Raw genomic sequence first — 23,831 nt, forward strand, 5'->3', positions numbered from 1 at the left:
TTTTCTCCTCCATACCTAAAAAAAAAAAAGGAAAGACAAAAGAGGCAGGAGGGCAAGCAAATGGAAAAAGGTAGGAGAGTGAGCAGGCAGATGGATTAAAATTTGGGGACGGAGGGATGAGCAGACAGGTGGAGCAAAAGGGGGGGGGGGGGGTTGGGAAGTTATACATCTAGTACAGGCACGGGCAAACTAAGACCCGGGGGCTGGATGCAGTTCCCTGAGTGCTTACCTTAGGCCCTCCTCATTTTCCCTGTCCTCTTCGCAGAAAACACAGTGGCCTGCAGCATCCTTATGCGAAAAAGATGCGGGAGAAAGACATATAGCAGCTGAAAGTCCTCTGAAGAGCTCTCAGCCACCGTGTGTCTCGACCTCCTGGCATAAGGATGGTGCGAGCAGCCCCATTTTTATGCCAGGGACAACAGCTTGAAGAAGGCACGTGGTGGCTGAGAGCCCTCCGGAGCACTCTCAAACGTCGCCTGTCTCGCCCTCTTCCCAGCATAATGCCAAGAGGACATTCTGAGGACCAGGGGAGGAGAATGGGGAGAGGATTCAGGGGGAGGATCAGTGTAATTGCCTCGTGTCCCACCTTCCTCCTGGCATAAGGACAGGGTGAGCAGCTCTGTTTTTATGCTGGGAGGACAACCTGCGGATGACCCAGGCCTGGCCCAGCCCTGCCTCCTCCTGGTCCCGCCCTCTCCTGGATCCTCCCTTGCACAGACCTGTGCCCACCCAGCATGTGCCCGGATCCCCTCTTTCCTGGCCCAGCCCGAAGACAAAAAAGTTTGCCCATGCCTGATCTAGTGGGAAGTTATAAATCTAGGTCCAATCTCTATACATTCCACTGCCTCATCATCTTTTATTTTTATCTTCAATGGGCACCATCAATCTGCTATATTAACATGAATCTAATGCACCATTGAATCCCATGTGCACCCTAATTTTCAAAACTTTGAAATTTGTTTCTTGGTTTTTATCCATTCTTTTAGTTGCAACAGTACATTTTTGCTTGTTTATTTAAAACTTGAAAGACTTGAAAACATGGCTCTTCCGTTGTGCTTTTGGAGAGTAACTACCATATACTTCTTTGTTGTTGCTCTCCTCCAATATCTATCCTCTTGACTGTACCACTATCTTATGACCCTGTTCTCTGTGGTTTTTATTCTTATTTCTTTCTCACCCCGAGTTTTAATTTAGTGTTCATGTGGCCCGCCCTTGTTTTTTATTGCTTCCCTGATTTTGCGTTGTAATGTATATTATTATCTATTGTATTGTTTAGTGTGTTATGATGTGTTGTTCTTTTATATTTTGTTATATTGTATTGTTCTGGGCATGGCCCCATGTAAGCCGCCCCGAGTCTCCGTTGGGGAGATGGTGGCGGGGTATAAAGAAAGTTTTTATTATTATTATTATTATTATTATTATTATTATTATTATTATTATTATTATTATTATCATTATTATTTAAGTGCTCACCTATGACATTCACCCTTACAATGTTTACTATTTTGATATGACCAAAACCAAAACCAGACCTAGCAGGGTTTGATCACGCCATCTACAGAATGGCAAGCAGACACTCTACCACTATGCTACATTGTCTTATGACAAGGTCTGTCAGTCCGGAGCAATTAATGGAATAGTGTTCAAATTTAACATGGAATAACTTTATACCTTTGAGCCATTCAGCAAAAATACATAACGTAAGTCTAATAGTATCTTATAGAAAACCAATCCTCAAATTCTTTGCAAAATCAATGAGCGCCACTACTACCATAGAGTATCAATTATAAGATGAATGAAAAACACTGTCACAACAACGGTATTAGTGAGGACACACTACAACATGATCAGCAGTGTTTTTCAGATTTGCAATATAACCGAACACACTGTCATAACTGGAATCACTGGTTTGCTGTGAGTCTTTCAGGCTGTATGGCCATGTTCCAGAAGCTTTCTCACCTGACGTTTCACCCACATCTGTGGCAGGCATACTTCCCAACCTCTGAGGATGCCTGCCACAGATGTGGGCAAAACATCAGGAGAGAAAGCTTCTGGAAAATGGCCGCATAGCCCAAAAGACTCAACAGCAACCCACTTGCATATGTTTATTTTTGCATGGATATAAATTCAGCATCATCCAAAATGTCTAATATTTGGAGGGATGTTTTAATCTTGTATTATTCTGACGCATTGTATTGTACTTGCCCCTGACAGCAAAAAAAGATGACGGCTTTGAAGAAAAGAAATCTGTTAAAAAAAGGATCAAAGAACTGAAAATTCTGGATCCAAAGACTGCCCAAAACCTGTGTAAGTAAATGTTTTATTTTACTGAAAGCATTTAAGTAGATTTGATTTTTTTAAAAATGTTTTAGTTATTAATTTTTATTCTATGTGTCAGGTATTCAAGGACTACTTTTAGAACTGTAGTGCAAAATCATTTTATAACAATAGCAAGCTATCTCAATAGTTCATGTAACAATGAGAAAAGCTTTTACTGTAGCTAAAAGGGTATTGAGATCTATAAACCCAGAGCAAAAAAAATAAATTAAAATAAAATAAATAGAAATATTTGTCATCCCTGCAACACAGCCAATTTTGTTTTTATTAATTCAATCTATAAGTCTTCCATAAATAGACAACTATTCTTTGAGATTCATTTTTACTATAGTAATTTTAATGTCATTCTATAGTATTTTCATATTCACCCGATATTCAGATTGTCCTTCTCACACCTTAATCCTTCTTATTGCCACTTTTTGAACTAGATGTTTTTTGTACTTTGATATGTCTTTATGTCTACAATACATGTCCTGTATCACTATCCCCTTTCATAGCATCCTTGGATGGTTCCCCTGTTAGGCTTCTTCTGTTTCTGACTCACATAATAATCTCTTCAGAAGAGAGAATATAGAATGGAGGTGATGATGTGAACCTCTGGAGTACATTAATAGTTCAAACTCTCCTTTGAACTCTATACAGGCAAGATGCAGTATGAATCATCTTGCCTCTTCCATACTATTCAGTTCATTAGAATAGAATAGAATTTATTGTACTATTGCACAACAAAATTACATGCCTTTCCCAGCACACACCACAAAACAACACACCCATCCCTCCACACCCCAGCCACCATCACACAGCCCCCAATAACACATCAATTTAAAACCATGGAGTTCAACATAGCCACAGCTCTAGGATAAAAGCCATCTCTCAGTCTGCTTGTCCTTGTCTTTGTCACCCTGTACCATCTGCCAGACGGCAATAATTAAAAAAAATATGCCGGTTGAGATGGATCTTTAAGAATGCTCTGAACTTTCTTAAGGCTGCAGGACCTATAAAGTTCTTCCAAAGAGGGGAGAGTGCAACCAATGATTCTCTGGGCAATAGTGGAAACCCTTTGGAGCGCCTTCCTATTTGACACTATGCAGTTACCTAACCATGCGCAGATGCAGTAGTTTAGGACACTCTCCATAGCATAGTGATAGAAAGTTCCCCACTCCCTTTTTATTGTCTTTTTAAAAGCTTTTGAATCTCTTTTAGGTTGGTAATGTTTCACAAATTTCAAGTGGACTGGCAAATCTTGTCTCAGCAACCCCAGTTTCAGTCAGAGAGCACTACAGCTGGATAGATAAGTGGGACAGGGTCTTAAGAAAAAGCAATACAGTGTTCCTTCACTACTTCGCGGTTCACTTTTTGCAGATTCGCTGTTTTGTGGTTTTTCAATAAATTCTAAAAGACTATTGTAAATCATAAAAAAATTGCAATTTACAGCCCAAGGAAGGGAGGAAAAAGGAGCCCAAGTGGCAACGGGAGGAGAAGGAGGCGATTTATCAACACATGATTGATTGATTGATAAAGACTTAAAATAGTGTATAATACTAAAATAATGTATAAATATTAAAACAAATATAGCGTCCCTACTTTGCGGATTTTCACTTATTGTGGGTGGTCCTGGAACCTAACCCCTGCAATAAGTGAGGGAACACTGTAGTTCAATTCTTTAAATTGGTACAGTACTGTTGATTGTGTATGTTTGCTCCCCCCCCCCCCCTTTAGCTATCTTCCTAGGATCTTTTCGAGTGCCTTATGAACAAATAAAAACAATGATTCTGGAAATAGATGAAGTTCAACTGTCGGAATCCATGGTTCAGGTATGGTCTATTGATGAGATTTTATTAGTAGGTGCCAATGATTTTTCCTTGTTTATACTGTTAACTTGCCAGTTGCCTGCAAAGTAATTTAGAAGTAAATATAACAATCTTTCATCTACAAAGTAGTTTATCATTTATTAAAAGAACATGTAACATGATTGATCATGATATATTTTGCTTGGGATTATTTGCTCCCTTAACAGCCAATTTTTAAATTTCACTTTCCTATATAAAATGTACAGGATTGTGATTGCTTAAAGAAAACTTAAGGTATATTGGTTAATTTGTGCCTATTCTTTCCTTGTAGCTTTACACTGTAACCCCTTGTTGTGTTCAATGACATTATAGGCAGACTGGTCAAATTAAGAAGATCCATCAATCAGAGTCAAATGCAATATATGCAAATTTGTGATTAGCTACCTCTGGGCCTAAGAGTTACTTTCAATTTTAGCGTTAAACTGAGGTTTGAACTCTTTCCCACAATACTCCATAACTGGTTATCACCAAGACTTTATTATTTTAGCATTTAGAATATTTCATGGTTATAGTTTTAAAGCTTTTATTAGTTTTTGATAGTTATATTCATTTTTAGTGTCATACTGAAAAGGGACTCCAAAGGAGTTTATGCAAATAACAAGCATTAAGTAACAAAAAGAAGATAAACAGATAAAAATAAACCAACCAATGTTGCACCTCAGCCAGAGTTCACCTTGCTCTTAGCACCAACCAGGACTCCAAAAGCAGTAATAAAATAGTTTATTTAAGAAAGTACATATAAAAAGGGAAAAATCACCAAAAGGCAAAATTCAGCAGGTAGTCTAAGTAAAAAGCCCAACCAAGCTGGTGAGGGGTAAAACACTTCAAAAGTAATAATTCAAATAATCCAAAAGGTACAGGAAAACAAGAGTCATAACATGTGCATAAATCCAGGGAAACGAATCAAAACATGAATCCAGAAAATCCATGAACTTTGGCTAAAACATGAACTGGAAACAGGACTTGAGATCCACCCTATCTAGCAGCGTTGCCTGATGTGAATTCTCAAAGAAACGCTCTCTAATTTAAGGGCCGCTAAACATGAAGGCATTTGTTTGGCCTTAACTTTCCGACTTGTGTGACTTTCTCTGTGCTTCCTTCTCCTTTTGGATTTCCTGAGCTGGATGTTTTCCTCCAGTTCAAGCCTGATTCCCCTGTCTAACACACTGTTCTCTCAGGCAAGCCTTTATCAAGAGTTGCTAAGCTACTTGTAGGCAAAAAGTCATCTCCACCATTCTGTGTATCTCTTTGTCTGCTGAACTCCAAAACAGTTTTATTTTCAAGCCCCGTCTCACAGACAGAATCTTGGTCTAAAATCCCATTTCCCTCAGTGACAGAACCATCCACCACTCTCCCAGGCCCTCCAGGCTCTGGAATCCCAATCCCCTCATCTTCATCTCGTTGAACCACAACACAATGCTTCAACAGTGCATTCACAATAAAATATGTATTTAAATTATGCATAAATGCATAGTAAAGAGTACCTTTCGTGGCCATACCGGCTCTTGCTCGGATACTAGGAAACCAGGGATTCAAATCCTATCTCAGACATAGACACTCACTGTATGGCACTCTTAGCAAAGGCAACCTCACTCTGAACAAATCTGATTCAGAAGATTCTGTGATACTCACCTTAAAATTGCCTCAAGGCAGAAATTACTTGACGGCACACAACAACAGATATCCTTGTACAAAAAGGAGACTGTTCCAGAAATCCAATATGAGATTTCTCTTACCAATGGGAGTTAACTTTCAACTTCATTATTTATTACAATGGATTGGCAGTTGTATGTCCTTGTTTTTCTGTGATATGGTACTATAGTATTATGAACAATTTTTGAAGCTTCTGAAAGAGTGAAATATTTGGCTCTTGAATTAATTAAATGGCAGGTACCTATTACCATAGTTGATTTTAGGTTTCAGATATTTAACCTTTGAATGAATAAAACATGATTTTGTTTAATTCATTTAGTAATCTCTAGGACACCTGATGAATCTAGGTTGAATCCCTCTTCTGCTTGTGTTGATTGTACAAAACAAAACGTGACTGAAATATATGTTAATGGAAGGAAATAAGATGTCTAATTTCCTATCTTCTCCTGGTATGCAGAATTTAATAAATCATCTTCCTGAACAAAAACAACTTGATGAATTGTCCAAACTGAAGAATGAATATAATAACTTGTCTGACCCAGAGCAATTTGCTATTGTGGTAAGTCACAATCTTTCTTTCATGTTTATTGATCTTTATAATTTCATTATTTTTATAACAGTTGTAGAAAATTTTATTTTTTCTGGGTGATTTAAAAATATTACACAAGATCCTTATCAAACTGCACTGTCATCCTAACAGGGACAATAATTTTTAAAAATCGCCCAACTCTTAAATCACACTAGGTAAAGGGTAAAGGTTTTCCCTTGACGTTAAGTCCAGTCGTGACCGACTCTGGGGGTTGGTGCTCATCTCCATTTCTAAGCCGAAGAGCCGGCATTGTCCATAGACACCTCCAAGGCCATGTGGCCGGCATTACTGTATGGAGCACCGGAGCGGTACCTATTGATCTACTCACATTTGCATGTTTTCGAACTTCTAGGTTGGCAGGAGCTGGGGCTAACAGCGGGTGCTCATTCCGCTCCCGGGATTTGAACCTGGGACCTTTCGGTCTGCAAGTTCAGCAGCTCAGTGCTTTAACACACATGACTTTCATTTCAGTATCAGCACAACCAATGAACAGGCCATAAATTTTGCTGTTTATTAGAAGCAGGACTTGGCATTGAAATTATTTCAAGTTCTACAACACAGATACTAGTTTCAATGTTGTGAACTGCCAGCAATCCAGAGGATCTCTTCCTGCTTCTTTACAAAATGAATGGCAAGCAAGACGAAGGGCATATGCATCCTCAAGTTTTCGTGGATGAAGCATAACCACCCTTACCCCCAATCTTCAAGGTGCTTTGGAAGACCTCAAATTTTACTTATTTATTTATCATGCTGTCCTCATCCCCTTTTATGACATACTATCTGAAACTATTCCTCAAAGGGAAATCATTCAACAGCAGCTCTACTACACATTGGTTCTCTTCATGCAAAACTGTCAAAGCTTCTATTTGAACCATTTGACAGTATCTGACAAGTTGATATTCTAAGTAGTTGTTAGATCATCCACAACTTCAGAACTGAGTATATTCTTCATTAAGGACCATCTATCTGTCTTTCGCTAAGGACAGAATTGTCATTCATGTGAAACCAACCTTTATTCCAATAGCAAAAAGTTTCTTTCAAAGGTCTCAAGAACTTGTACTATATTTTATTTTATTTTAGCTTTAAACCTTCACATCTCTCCATGAGGCCCTGCCATATGATGAACAGGTGTAGATAAAAGAAGGCACACATCTCGTGTATATAATGAATGATACCTTATTTATTTTCTTTCTACTCATCTCACTGTGGTGGCATGTAGGAAAGTAGTTATGGTGATTACAGTTTGCGTCCAGGTTATCTGAAGGATCGTATCTCTCTTTATGAACCATCTAGGAAAGGACTTCTCTGCCCCATCACCCTCACAAGCTTGTGAGAATAGGGGAGAGGGCCTTTTTGGCATACCTAAAAGCATACCATATGGCAAGTTAAAGTATGAATAAACTAGCCATGAAATTAAAACCAGTTAGAAATGAGAAACAAAACACAGTCACTACAGCGCATTTCTGCAAGACCCAGTCCTTAAGAGTAGTTAGTCTTTAACAACCTGTAAAATAATAAGATCTGCCTATGGAAAGATAGAAGAGGCTTGAGCTTCTAGAATTTCTGTTGAATCCAAGAGTACACCCAAGCTGTGAACCTGTGTCGTTAGAGGAAGTGTAACCTCATTTAATATGGGCCCAATCCCTATTCCCTAATTTGTTTTTGACTGACCTGGAGCAGCTATCTTGTTTGAATTAAGTTTCAGTTTGTTTGCTCTCATCTAGTCCATTATTAAGACAGCCTCTCTGGGTTGAGTTGGAAAAAAGTACTAGAACTGGGTGTTGTCCATATGCTGAACCTCTGTTGGATGTCTCCATCAAACCACATCAGATAGTGTTGGTACTGCAAATCTCATTTCCCATTCTGTTTGGTGGTCCGTAAAAAGCAGAATCCTCTGCCTAAAGAAGGTAGTCTTGCCTTTATCAGTGTTTGTTTTAAATAGACATCTTAGATGCATTTCCTTTTGGCATAGATATTTGCTGATGCCACTTATATTAGCCCTGATATCATTTCTAGCTTGGTTCTGAATTTGATTGCTTTGATTTTAATTCTGATTGCTTTATTTTAGTGTGTGTGTATTTGACACCTTGATTATTTTATAGAAACATTGCATAATGTGAACAAATTCCATCTGTAGCTTTTTATGATTGGCTGTTTTTTTAAAAAATGTTTTAAATGGTTTTTAATTTTAGATCGTGATGGCTTAGTTGTGCTATACTTGTGACAGTTAGTAAAAATTGCTCTTTAAGAAAATGTTCAGTATAGAGGACAAGGATGAGACAGATTTGATCCATGACATATCTGCCCTGTGGTGGGTAATGCACGGCTCACAGGCTGTATACATCCCAAACCTTTTGCAGAATGCAAGCACAAAATAAATTAAAAGTTTTCTGATCTGCAGCCAAAATTCAGCAGCAGACTGCCAAATGCATGATGCAGTTGACTAACTTTATCAATTACACAGTGAAATTAACTTGTTAACTATCGAGAAGAAACCATGGTTATGAAAGCATTTAAAAGTGCTTATCTAGTTAACTGACATAGAATTAACAACTTCTTCCTTGGTCCATACTACTTTTGGGCACATGCCTCTTGAGCAGTGGAAAAATCGCCTTTGTCTTGGCAAGTTGCTTACCAATCGACAACAGTGTCCACAATTCCTTACCTTTGTTTAATCTAAGCGGGGTCCCATGAGAGTAACAAGAGCCATAGTTTCCTATCTTTTGATACTAGATAGTGTGACTAGCACAAAATATAGTCTGAGGATATATCGAGAGTGAAATGGAACATGTTTGTTTGTGTTTCAAACCCCTGGAGACCATTAGATTGTTGCAAGTTGAGTATATTAGATTCCATTAGGAAGTATCACATTTCTTGAACACATTCAGTGTTCATTTGAATCAGATCCAGATAATACACAGCCCGTTGGGCCACTTGCAACCATCCAAAGGATTTCAAGTGGCCAATAGTGCTTTGTCCATGCCTAATGTGTTCCTGGCATCATCTGGTGCCGCACCCCTTAACTTGCCTTCCATTAGTCACTATTGTGCTGGTAAGGTAACTAGGGGGGTGGGTTGCCACTGCCCACTCTCTTCTGTTTGTCATGTGACCTGCATCAACGAACCACCATCAGTCTGTCCCTAGTCTGAGAGGGCCAAGAGTTGTATCTTTTTGCTGTGTTTTTGATTATTACTGGCATTGAACAGCGACAAAGTGAGTGGCACCACCTGCCAATGTAGTTGACACCTGCTATACAACGAGCAGCAACATGACAAGAGCTTCTCCCTTTCCCTCACTATACGGCTACTCACTAAGCTACATGAGTGTTCGGCACTCTCTCCAAGATCAGACACTCGGTTCAGTATTTCTTTGTATGTGAGCAGATACATACAAATATTTAAGTTTTGGGGGGTGACTTTGTAAAATGGGTGATACAAAGAAGTGGAAGATGAAATCAGTGTTAAATATGGAGTGGACAAATAGATACGTCTTTGCTTACACTAGAGACATAATATTGTGCTTTGTTTGCCAAGAAGTAATAGCCATTCCTAAGGAATATAATCTTTGTTGCCATTTCAAATCAAAATGTCCTGACTTAACTGAATTGGATTCCAATGAAAAATAAATTAAAGCATCAGAATTGGTGAAAATCTCAGTGGGGAACAATGTTTTTCAAGAAAGTAAACTCGTAAAATGAGGTGGCTAGATTGGAATGAAATTGCTGCTGCTTGGAAGTTTTTTTGCCGCTAAGCAAAGTAATTTTTTAAACATTAATGTGATTTCATAATAAAAAAATTATGTAATAAGTGTAAAGGTAAAGGTTTCCCCTGACGTTAAGTCCAGTCATGTCTGACTCTGGGGATTGGTGCTCATCTCCATTTCTAAGCCGAAGAGCTGGCGTTGTCTGTAGACACCTCCAAGGTCATGTGGCCGGCATGACTGCATGGAGCGCCGTTACCTTCCCGCTGAAGCAGTACCTATTGATCTACTCACATTGGCATGTTTTCAAACTGCTAGGTTGGCAGAAGCTGGAGCTAACAGTGGCCACTCACGGGTTTGACCCTGGGACCTTTCGGTCTGCAAGTTCAGCAGCTTAGTGCTTTAACACACGTCGCCACCGGGGCGAAGTGTAAATAATTGTTATTACTAGAATTTTTCCCTTTTTATATATGGCTTATTAGCAAAATTAATTAATTAATTAATTATGCCTTTACTTGAAAAGTGAAGTACTAAAAGTCTATCTGCAGCCTGAAGAAGTTTGGCCTATTTCAATTTTGGTCCTTACCAACTGCCATGTTGTGCTGGTCTGATTTAACCTATGTGTAATAAGACAGCATAACAAAGGAAGAATTTACAGTTCTTACACATGTGGTTTAATGACAGGCCCTTGTTAAAATTTGTTGTTATTTAAGGATTTTACTGTTTTGGTTACGCACTGTTTCAGATGTCAATGAGAGTCAACCCTTTCAACCATAAAAAACCCAAACAAACAAACCTCTCTGTTGCTGATTATTACAGTTGTCTATTACAGTACCAAGGTTAATGTACACTTTCCATATGGCAGTATGTTTGTCTTATTGTACTACTACATTATTGTTAGATTACAGAGGACAACACTTTTTAATCATATTCATAAATTCATGTGCATGCACTATTGTTTTTTGTTCATTCATCTGTTTTGTGTTAACACACAATTGTGAAGTTATTGCTTTAAACCTATAAATCATGTAAGATTATGTTGACATATTCAATGCTAAGGCATAACAGGGTTTTAGACAGCCTTTTTCTTTTCAATCAGATGAGCAATGTGAAGAGGCTGAAGCCACGGTTGAGTGCAATTCTTTTTAAGCTTCAGTTTGAGGAACAGGTGAACAACATCAAACCTGACATCATGGCTGTCAGTGCTGCCTGTGAAGAGCTAAAGAAGAGCAGGAGCTTCAGTCAGCTTCTGGAGCTAGTATTGCTAATGGGAAACTACATGAATGCAGGATCTCGAAATGCACAGTCCTTTGGATTCAACCTGTGCTCCTTATGTAAAGTGAGTGTTTTCAAGGAGGTGAACAGTGAGCTCAGTGCTGCAGTCATTTCCTTTTCATATATATGGCACTATTTAAATTGTTTGCCCTCTCTCTTTTTTTACACTTAACCTCTTCAGTGATTAAATATCTATTCACTTCTACCTATTCCTTTGCAACAGCTTTAATTTCTTTTGAGCTATACAAATTTAAACTTGGCACATTGTGTAAATGTGTATATTCTGTTCTGACATCATTGTATACTCTGTTTTGAAAGCTGCGGTGTTCAGCACTAAGTGGAAAAGGCAGAATGAATGTCATATAGTGAACCACTATTCCTGCTTATTGTCTCATTTTTTTTAGTATTTTTAGCAGTGCCTTAGAAATAACATTAAGAGTATTCTCTGAGTAATCAATTGATGCCTATTTCACTGAAGTGTAATATATTATGATCAGAAAACATATCGTGCAGTTTCAATTAATTTAAGAGTGCTAGGATATTTATTTATTTCCAACATTTATATCCTGCCCTTCTCACCCGAAGGGACTCAGGGCGGTGTACACAATTGGCAACAATTCGATGCCTACACATAATTAAAATATAGCAATGAAAATCCAATTAAAACAATATAAAAAATAAAAAACATATGGTTTAAAATCAGTTCATCCAAAATCTTCATGCTGTAGCCGTAAATCAGTCTGGGTCGTCTTTATCATTTAGGATACAGCCTCATTTAGCTTTCTTTTCTTTTCAGAACACATTTTCTTCAGGTAACTGGGAAACACATCCCAAATAGTTGAATTTCCAATCTGTCAACACATTTTGATTAATGAATATTAACTACTATTTATAACATTTTATACCTTCATCTCTAATTGTAATCAGAACTATGAACATAGGGTTCCCAAGAAGCTTCCTATCCAGGGACTGGCTAGACTTAGGACCTCTTCACACGGGCTATTTTTTTGGCGGTGGCAGGTGGTTTTTTTTTTCTTTTTTAGCAATTTTGCCATGAAGCCCACCGCCTCCCATCACACCTTGGTAAAGTACTTCCAGGGCAAAACTGCCAAAAAAACTCCCTTCCAACGTCGAAAAATAGCTGGCAGCGAAACACAGGAGGCATTCCATCTTTCCATTGAAATATACTGTTGGAGCCAGCCGCCTGATGATGTGGGCGGGGGAGGCGGGACGGTGTAGGGCATGTGGCGAAATGTCCCCACACCCTTTCAGAAATTTTGGTGACACGTGTGAGGAGGTCCTTAGATCTGTTTCATCATGACGCTCTTATTACAGTGGTTCTCAATATGTGGGTCCCCAGATGTTTTCGGCTTCAACTCCCAGAAATCCTAACAGCTGGTAAACTGGCTGGGATTTCTGGGCATTGTAGGCCAAAATACCTGGGAACCCACAGGTTGAGAAACACTGCTCTATTAAAATCATGACCCTTTATTAGATACCTATCCTAATTGTGACGTGTACCCTGACATTTGGACACAAAAATCAAATTTGCAATTTAAAGTTTTCAGATTTCGACCCACATATCATAAATGTCAAGTATGTGCAAGAAAAACAACATACATTTTATTAATAATATCAACATCATGCCAGATGTGGCTGAGATATATTGATACTACTGATTATTTTATCATCTCGTTGCTAGTTAAAAGATACCAAATCAGTTGATCAGATGACAACATTGCTTCATTTCCTGGTTGAAATTTGTGAAGAGAAGTATCCTAATATCCTGAAGTTTGTAGCAGACCTGCAGCACTTAGACAAAGCAAACAGAGGTTTGTATTAAAACCATTTTGAACATTCTCCTTTATTAAACCTTTACTCTGAATGATTTTTGACACTGATTTAACTTTGCTTGCAGAGGATCTAGGAATAGGCTGACTTCTACTTACTTTAAATTAACAGGAAGAATCTGTGAGAAAAGTTAATACTCCTATCAAAACTAGTTCATATCACACTGAATGACGAGAGCATAGCAGTCTTATACAGTGAGAATGTAGCAATGTTAGGGATGGAAAAAAATTTCTGCAAATTTGACATATACTTCAACATTGAAAAGGTAACAAAATTAGAGGCAGTCACCTAATTTCAGTAAAAGGCTCTTTGTTTTCCAAACTTCTGCATACAAATAGCTTTTGTAGTGGAGCACAGAAATGAACTGTGCCAGTATATATGAGAAGAGTTACAGAACGTAGTTAAACTTAGAAGAGCAACAGTGCATTTGTATGAATTAATTATTTTTGGGTCAGGAGCGACTTGAGAAAATGCAAGTCGCTTCTGGTGTGAGAGAATTGGCCGCTTGCAAGGCTGTTGCCCAGGGGACGCCCAGATGTTTGATATTTTACCATCTTTGTGGGAGGCTTCTGTCATATAACCAGATGAATGAATTGATAGTAAAGAAATACAGTGCCAGGCAGAAAGTATTCACCTTCTTTTACATTTATTTTAAGTGTATTGTGCTATTACTTGAAATCCAAATGAATTTAATTGGCAATATGAAGGTACCAAAATATTTCTACTGTTGCACTAAAGTTATTGAGACAAAAAAACATGGCATTTGTTGGCTGTAATTCAATCTTCCTACTGTGCCCAGTCACTTTTATTTACTTTGCCACATTTTGTGTGTGTGAAGATAGATTAAGCGGGAGAAAATTGATTAAGGGGGATCTTAAATAGAAGACTTAGCATTTGTCCTCACTTTCTTATTTGGCCACATGGGCTCAGGGTAAAGCGTGAAAAGTTACTTTCTAAAAGTAATGTACTATTGTTACTCATTCCGGTGTTTGCAAAGCAACTTGTGATTGCTCGTTACTAAGTTGTATATCATAGTTCACAGAATTACTTGTTGGGCTGCTTATTGCTTTTCTATTATTTAAAAAAAATAGAGAAAAAAGCATGCTTAATTTCAGGCATGATTATTTCCAAATTTGGGCAGTGGGACATTTGAAATTGTTTAACTGAAGTTGTTCTCTTTTAAGAGTTAAGGGGTTTAATAGGCTTCAAGCATTTTTATTATTTTTCCTATTTTAAAGTGTTTACATTGATTTTGTCATGTGCTATCAGGAGATTAGCAGGTTGTGATATAAATACTTTAATGAAATAAATACAATTTATGATAAAGAAAAGACTTTTATACCAGGAAGTAATCTAGAAGTTGCTTTTCGGGTGGGGGAAACATCCCAATCCCATAACAACTCATGGGGGGTTAAAACCATAATAAATTAGCTCTCAATATGGGATCTTTCTCAAGTCGCTCCTGACACACAAAAAATATGGGATCCATATTTTCTCGAAACATATATAAAACAAATGGCCCAAAGTTAAAGCCCCAAATATGATCATAGTCGTTTTTAGCAATTAAAGTGTCCCATTGATGCAGTACTCATTTAAAGCAGTTTAAAAAGCATTTAAAACATAAAATGAAACATATGCCTTTATTAAAGACCCTTCTGCAACACCAGCTGATAACCAAATGCCTCTAAATAAAGTTTTTTCCTGCTAAGAAAAGGAAAACTGGGAGGGCTCCAGATTGGTTTCCTGTGGATGAAAGATCCATTAACTGAAGTAATTTGCTTGATAAAACCTATAGTTGAGAACAAGTTATCTTTTTCATGAAATCATTCAACATTTGCATTTGCTAATCACAGCCCATTTGAACTTGCTTTCTTCTTTATGTAATGTCACAATTAGAGTGGTAAATTATTGAAGTGATAATTTGTAAGGATGGAGTAGCCTATGTGTCCTATGCTTGAAAAAATGTATTTCTAAAATGAAAATCTTACTAGATACCTTGCAGCCATCTCACAAAGATTCATTTAAGCAAGATTCATCTCTTGGTATGTCGGAAATTGTTCATTATAAATGTATATTCAGTTTCAGTTGAAAGTTTGGAGAAGAGCCTAAAGCAGATGGAAGGACAGCTTAAACAACTTGAGAGGGATTTGGAGACCTTTCCCCTCTCTGAAGATATTCATGACAAATTTGTGACAAAGATGTCCATATCCTTTTTCTGTTAAATAACTTATCTGGCTTTGTCTAAGGTTCTTTAACATATTTTAAATGTATTTGCATAATCTTTTTTCAACTTAAAGCCATCCATTTTGACAACTCTAACCTCATTTCTGCCTTAAATTACTATGAATTTAAAACGGCTTAATAAAGATTCACCTATAATTCATAATCTGAAGGTGGTACAGTGCTTTCTCCAGGCCTTCGAAGTTTTCTTCGTACAGTCATGGGAGCACTTTGTTGAATGAGAGAAAATCACAAAGAAACAACACTGTTTTGAGAAGGTGGCTGATTCAGCACAGTGTTTTTCATCTAAGCAGAAAACAGCTCAGTTAAAAAATGAGATAGGGCTAAGGATAACGATTCAGCTTGCCCACTCTGATTGTTTTTCAACCTGATAAGTTTCTAGTTCAAATAAATACTTGTTTCCATTTCTTTTAGATACTTTTTTCGCACTCGTCTTTTCTTTAGAATTTACAAGAACAGTTGTTATTCCCATCAGTAAATCACATGCAATGTGTTTATATCATCCAAAATATATCTGTCTATTTTATAGTTTGCCAATGATAAATCTAAATGTGAAGGAAAAAGTAATGAGATTTGATTGTCATGAAAGAGACAGGCCATTTTGTGTTTTTGCTTACTATAGGAAATTCTGTTTGGATTCTCACAGGATAATTTACTTTCATGGTTACATTCCAATTTTAACTTGCCTTCTTCTTGCTGTCCAGATACATGTCAGGACCCAGGCTGCAGAGCACCAATAACCATGCGCAGAGACCAGAATCTATCTAATATCTTTATTAAGGAAATATATAAAGTCAATAAAAACAAGTGAAGAGTATAGTTCAGAAGCAGACCTTTCAGATGAGGTCAAAAATAGTCCAGGAAAATAATGTCCAATATAAGATATTAGAGTTCAAAGTTATAATCCACTTGACCGAAACACACACTTTGCCAAGCAAAGTGTGGGGAAATGACAGGGTCTCTAAAGTCCAAGGTAGCTTGACAACAAGGCTGGAAAATAGGCTTGAATCTTGGCTAGATCAAACTTGAAACAAGGCAAACATGAAACAAGAACTGAGTCCATAGAAGTCCGTGAAACAAGGCAAGGCTGGAATCTTGATCCGTGAAACAAGGCTAGGTTGAAAACTTGATCCGTGAAACAGGGAACTGGGGTACGAAGTCTACACACGATCTCTCTCCTCAAGCTGAACAAATTGACTCCGCAAGGTTCCCCTTGCGGCAAAACCCCTATATAGAGTCTTGTTTTCCCGCCAATAGAACACTTTCCCTGGAGAACAAGAAGTGAAACCCAAACTGTGTCCAGATGCATGACTCCTTAGAATTTCCCAAGGGAAGCAGACCTAATCAGCTAATTGTCTGGCAGCGATTCTGAGGCTCCGGCGATTAGCCTCCCTCGCCCCTCTATCTCTATTATAATTGTCCTTTCGGGAAAACGGGGGAGAATTCTGCCCAAGGCTTGTTTGGTTAACTTCCTGAGGACAAACATCCTCCAGGTGGCGAGGCTCCGATTCAAGCTGAACCGGTGGAAATCCCAAATTTTCCTCCTCATCTGCCACAATAGCACTAGGAACGGGACTACAAGGCCCATGAGACATCACAATACATGAAATGAGTTCCAAGAAGTGTTTATTGCTGTTGTCTATCTGAGACCATGGGACATAATTTTACACCTATTCCTTTTGTGTAGTACATGTTTTGAGAAAAACAGCTTTAGGTTCATTAAGACACACTCTCTCAATTCGTAGAACACCTATTTATGGCCAGCAGTACAGCATAATGGTGTAATACTAGAAAATTTTGACCCTTTCCACTACCTTGGCAGCCATTCTCCACAAAAGTTGACATTGGTGCTGAAATACAATTCTGTCTGAATTCTGTGAGTGCAGTATTTTTTCAAATGAAGCAGAGAATATTTGAGGATTGGGACAGTTGAAGGGATACCAAGATGCTTGTTTATAAAGCTATTGTCCCTCCGTCTCTATTGCATGCCTGTGAAACATGGACCATCTCCAAACGTCAGTCTTGACTTCTGGAAATACTCCATCAGCTGTCGAAAAATCTTGCAAATCTCTTGGGAAGACAGGTAGACAAACGTCAGTGTTCTGGAAGAAGCAAAGACCATCAGCATTGAAGTGATGATTCTCAGCCAAAAACTTTGCTGGACTGGCCATGTTGTCTGAATTCCTGTTCACCATCTCCCAAAGCAATTACTTTATTCTCAGCTCAAGAATGGAAAATGAAATGTTGGTAGACAGCAAAAGCAAAACAAAACAATTAAAGATGGGCTTAAAGCTAACCTAAAAAAATAGGGTATAAACACTAAGTGTTCTATTTAAAGGTCAGCTGTTACCAAAGGTGCCATAGATTTTGAAGAGGCACAAATAGAGGGCGAAGAGGAAGAAACATGCCAAGAAGAAGGCATGTTAAGCAAATCCTTGTCATGACCGGCTTCCACCTGGAAATCTTTCTCATTGTGAAAGACAAGCAGATCCAGAATAGGTTTCTACAGTCACTTAGACTTACCGCCAAGACTTTACCCTTGGAAGACAATTATATTCAGCCATGATTGATAGCCTATGATGACGATGATTATGATTGCTAACAATTCAAATTTAAAACTTTTTCCCCCTGAAAATACCTGAAATAACTGTCAGAAAACAGTATTTATTGTTGCAACCATGAAGGTTCAGTGTTTTTCTGGGTCTGAAGCTATGGGAATTCATTGTGGACCATATAATTCTTAAGTAAGAATCAGCAGTTGATCTGATGAACTAAACCACATTTAAAGGTATAAGAATGAAGGCATTTTCTCCGCTTCCATATGAAGAGATGGCTGTGCATAAACTTAGAAAATGTCTATCCATGCTTGCTTAATCTTCATATTGAACAATCCCCTCTGCTGTGCACTGCTTATCAGGCTGCCTTTCAAGAGGGTCATTAATATGAAGACGTTTATGTAACACAATCTACGCATAACATGCAGGTTTGTCTTGCTTATAAGATTGTGCATTACTGGGAGCATCACAGAAATGTGTCACCCTTTTAGCTAAATCCACATGTGACATTTAAACAGATGGTTTGATCTTTAAATACTGTTAACATGTAATAGTTAGCGGTCTCCTCTTAACATTCCCTATAGGCAGGGGATAATTGAGAAAAGTGCAGTTACATGTGGTTTCTGGTAATGGCTGTGAGCTTGCTAATTAAAGAAACTCACTCCCAGAATAAGTGAGGCTACAATAAATTATAAACTAAAGGAGACTTGATGTAAAGGTTAAATAATCATGGACACCTTGAAGAAGTCAGGGCTTGTCTTATCTACGTATTATTGTTTTGACATGGGAAGTTGAATGATGAAAATATATTGAAAAGGTTGTATGGTGTAAAAAGGGAGTCAGTAGCAATGTCAAGACAGGAAAGATGGCACTATGTTTCAGGCTTCATCCATTATGCTCTGTAGGCAATAAAGCTACTTTGCTATTACAACCTGGAATCTGCTAATGAATTGATTAGCATTCATGTGTCTTGAGAGTCTGGAATATGCACAATTCATGTGCTTTATTATTGATAGAATCTATAATTATATAGGTGGCTCCCTGGATTTTTGTTACTGACTATCCATTTCAGCTGAGTACATGATGTTATTTTATATTACATGGAATTCCTTTATTGCATGGTTTTATTTTCTGTTGATAGGCATTATACAGAAAGCAGAACGTTAAATCCATTTAGGTAAACACCATGAAAACACAATTATAATTACTTCAGATGTATTATAAACTAGAAACAGTACGTTTAACATCCAGTACTTGAACATCTTACAGAGGTTTTTTTTTTGTTATAATAGAGATAAAGTATTTTGCATGCTTGAACTCAAATATACAAAAATGCAAATGAACTCCCAATAATTATTACTTGGAGATTGGTCATTAGATAAGTCTTCCATTTTCTCAGTATGTTTGCTCATTTAAAAGGCCACATTAAGAAATACTGCAGAAGATGTGACATGTCTATATAAATATATATTCGAAAACCCATGTTGGATATTAATTTAATGAATAGGTTACTAAACTGTGAGTTGCATTTCATCACTTTTTCAGAATAGCAAGGGAAAGAGTGTATTATTTTATTAAGAAACTGACAATTTTGGAAGTAAAGTGCTTAAAAAGTATGATTAAGTTAGATTGCCAACTTTGGTTTATGAATCATAATATTGTACTTAACAGTGTGATTAGCTTTAAAGGATTTGTATAGATAGTTCTCTTTAAGATAGCATTGACTTCAAATGAGGATGTATTGATGTAAAATCAAATTGCTTATGGGACTCACTTACTACAGTCATTACGTGAATATAAAACACAAGCTAAATGATGACTTCCCGTTATGTTTCGTGAAATAATAAAGGCTGAGAATCTAAAATCATAGAAGTGAAAAAACATGGAAATACAGTTTCAGTACTAACTAGTACCTTCCATGTCTGTTTTTCATTATGCATCAGCAAAATACATTAAGTATTGAGAATCTTATGGGAAATTCAGAAAGAACTTCAGCCAAAATTGCAAATTAAAGACAAAGAGTAAAGTAGAACCTTAGGATTTTTAATTTTTTTTTTTTACATAGGGAGAATCTATTACAGTGGTTCCCAACCTGTGGTCCGTGAACCACCTGTGGTCCGCAAGAACAAAAATATGGTCCATAGCCTCACCGTTGCTACTACGGATAATAACACAGCCCAACCAAAAAAAAATTTTTTTCTTGGTGTCTTCATTTTTAGGCCTGTCCCTGGGGTTATTTGGGGTGATTCAGAAAGTAGTATTGGATAGACCACATCAGCTGTAGATTAAATCTGGTTTTCTGTGGACAAGCAGATGGCAACTACTGGATGTCATATGTTCTGTATCAGAAACGAGCTGATATGGTCTATCTAATGCAATTTTCTGAATCAGCACCCCAAATTACCAAACCGAATCTAAAGTTGACCAAAAACTGATTCATAATCCTTTTGGTACTAATGTTGGAGAATGGTCCCTGGTCAAAGTAGTCCCTGGTTGGAAAAAAAAAACCTTGGGAACCACTGCGCTAACATTACAAAGGGAGCAAAATGATTTTGTGTACCTGTTAAAGTAAAAAGAATGCCAGACAGTAATCATAAAAACTATGGATTAAAAAGTAGTAGTAATAATTTGTCAACATTGTGAAATAAACAGAGAAGGAGCATCTAAAACTGCAGTGACATGGAAATGGATTATAGTGTGAGTTGATAGAATGCAGCATTTGGTTAAAAGCTTTAAAAGCAGAATTTCTCCAACCTATTTATATCTGTAAAGCTGCTTACATCAAAAATATCAATAGATTTGGCTTTTTATCAATTTGTAGTAAGTTTAGTAACAAATGAATCTACTTGAAACATTTTATTGAGTGTTACTGAAGACCACCTTTTAAAAAAAAACCCACTCCCAAATATTTGGGAGAATTCTCTATTAAAGGTTCTTAGCCTTTGTAGAGAGATGCGTAAAACTTTCAAAACCCAGAAAACTCAGATCATGAATTGGGACTATAAAAAGGCCATTCGTTTAAAAACATGAAATAGGCAGGAGAACCTGAAAAATCTTGAGTGTAGTTATAACTATATCAGAAAACCTGAAAAATCTTGAGCGTAGTCATTACTATATCTTGTTGAACAGAAATGACTGCAAACAGCATTCCCTTGCTGCCACCTCTTCTGGTAAGATTGAGCTAAAATGTGTTATATGACATTGCAATCTTCTTTCCTAACCCTTTATGAATTTATGAATTAACATTTAAAAGCTGCTTACAGCTTGATTGTGCTGATTTTTTGAAAAAGTAATCTCCATCTTTTTGATCGTGTAACCTTAACAAGATAAATACACTTTTGCAATTCAAGCAAAGCAACAATTCCAGAACCTCTCCAAAATGCATGAAAATATGGAAAAACTCTATCGGAACATAATGGAATATTATGCCCTTGATTTGAAGAAAGTTTCAGTGGAGGAATTTCTAACTGACTTAAACAACTTCAGAACCATGTTCATGGTAATGTATAGCAATAAAATATTAGGTTTGTATAAGAAATAAAAGCAAATATGTTTTACTTCTAAGAATCAGCTACTATTTTCATCACTTCAAGAGGGAAGATAATATTTTTCTGTAGTCATGATGTATTTGAACCAACTAATGTGGAAAATGGACTATTTACTCAAAGAAACTGCTAGTATAATCTGAATACAATCTTTCAGATCATTCTCTCTGTTTCTAATGTTCTGCAGTGCATTCCCATGTAGTCAAAACAACACCAATACAGACTGGATGGAGATATCTGCATAACTGCAAAAAGGTTGCCTACCCCCTGCCATTCCCCCCAAGACCTTGAAAAATGACATTGCTAATGAACATTGTTATGCAAAGTTGCCTCCTTGACACAAATGACTATATTCTAGGCATGTGTGCAGGGAGGAGCAAGACATAGAGGAAAGCTGAATCATGAAGCATAGCATGACCTGGGGAGGGAAATGAGTGGGAAAAGGAGTCATGGAAGATATGAAAACCCGAGGAAGTGGTGGAAGCAAGTGGTACATTACTTGAAGTGAGGCTGCAAATGGGAACAGAATAATGCAATAACGACAGACAGGAAAGGAATTAGAGTCAGAATGGCTAGTTGTATGGGGCATGGTACAGCCTTTATTGCTCCTTGCTTTTTTAAGCCTGCTTAACAGTTATACATAGTATAAGCAGGTGGGAGTAGTAACAGAGTCCTACTCATGGGGCTTTTTGTAATCGCACACTTAGCAGGAGACATGAACTGCCCTCTTAACTTTCCTGACAAACTTCTGCTGGAACTACAGGGAGCCAGCATCTCCCTTCCCTTCTTCCACAGCCTATAAAACCACTTGAATGATTCAAGGGCTCACCCCTGTCATCCCAGCCCCTCCCTGAACATTGATCACAATCCCACTGTCTTCACCGTCCACTCTTCCCCTTTAGTCTCTCAGTCACATCTAGAAAGATACTACCATCTGGAACTATTTTATTAGTCTAGGAAATCTCTTCCACTGTCATCTGCATCTCACAGTTCTTACTTTCGTTCCTTATAGTTTATACTAGCATCCTAGAGGAAGAGAGGGCTTGCTAGCCAAATGGGAGCCCTCCAATCAGGTGTCAATCCAGAAGCAATGCTTAGTTTTAGGCCCTTTTTGTAGACCTCATTCCACTTTGTGCGTTGCTTTTTTTCTTCTCTTAAATAAGAAATTGTTAAACTAATTTGTTTTGCCCAGCTTATTTTGAGTAAGGAACAATTTTTGTTTCATAATTACTTTTGATTAAGTTGAGCCAATCTGTCAGTTTTACTACATCTGTGTGCTGACACAAGATATGGAAAAAGTTATACATTGCCTCTTTTACTAGTTCCTGTATTTTAGTTTCTTCATTGCACTGGAGAACTTAAGCTTCAGAAGTGACAGCTTTGTCATAATAGGTTCAACTTCAAAGGAGGGGGGTCTTCTTTAATATTTAAAGTCATCAATAAATTGTCAAACTTAACTGTATGTTAAAATTCATAAATGTGTAGATCAGTTTATAAAAAGAAAATCAACAAGCTGTTGTAAAAACTTAAAAACTTTGATGTTTTCCAAGCTGTATTATCACGTGACTGCAGCAAAATGTAATTACAGGAGTGCACTGATGAACAAATAAAACCATGGTGCAGTATTTCTGCAATTGGCTTCAGTATTGATTGGCAAGGGGATGTTTCACTGAAGACAAGCTAATCCTGTTTGGACAGTAGATAATCAAATTTTACTAACAATTATCATCATGTTTAGCAACCATTTTTAACACGGTTAAAAGATGTTTCTGATTTGTGGTTCTCTAATAAAGAATATCTGTATTTGCTCACTCCATTCCCAATCGTTCTGTGAAGCAAACTGTGTCCACTTAATTCCAGTTACCATTTTGTGCCGCTTTACTTTCCAGATGGCAGGAAGTGGAACTTCCTCTACAGATTTGGATTTCAGGCAGAATGTTCCCCATTCATGCCTTAGATATATGAAACAGATGCCACCTTGGGAATAAAGGCTACTTTCATAAGCACAGTCCCTATGCAATACATAAAAAATTAAATAATTTTGAGTTGAGTTCTTACTCCACAAGTTGATGTGACATATATTTATTTGTAGATTTATTCTTTATAGCCATCTCCATAAAAATATGACCAGAGATTCAGGAATTGGTTTATTAAAAAATACATTAAGATTTATGGACAGAACCAGATTTCAAATGAGGCATAGTCTTAACACTGTAGCCCTTTCATCACTCTGGCT

At 37.4% G+C, this 23,831-nt stretch overlaps 1 protein-coding gene across 2 annotated transcripts in view; it reads left to right on the top strand.

Moving 5' to 3' along the window:
- diaph3 (diaphanous related formin 3) overlaps positions 1–23,831 on the top strand; it is a 135,508-nt gene that overhangs the window by 41,017 nt on the left and 70,660 nt on the right. For both annotated transcript variants that reach the window (XM_062975588.1, XM_062975587.1), the window contains exons 18-24: positions 2,215–2,307; positions 4,057–4,151; positions 6,298–6,399; positions 11,228–11,467; positions 13,106–13,235; positions 15,334–15,457; positions 21,384–21,549. In XM_062975588.1, the coding sequence (XP_062831658.1) occupies positions 2,215–2,307; positions 4,057–4,151; positions 6,298–6,399; positions 11,228–11,467; positions 13,106–13,235; positions 15,334–15,457; positions 21,384–21,549 (950 nt within the window). The remainder of the gene's footprint in view (positions 1–2,214; positions 2,308–4,056; positions 4,152–6,297; positions 6,400–11,227; positions 11,468–13,105; positions 13,236–15,333; positions 15,458–21,383; positions 21,550–23,831) is intronic.

Source organism: Anolis carolinensis, chromosome 3 (genome assembly GCF_035594765.1).
Source record: "Anolis carolinensis isolate JA03-04 chromosome 3, rAnoCar3.1.pri, whole genome shotgun sequence".
Classification (NCBI taxonomy): Eukaryota; Metazoa; Chordata; class Lepidosauria; order Squamata; family Dactyloidae; genus Anolis; species Anolis carolinensis.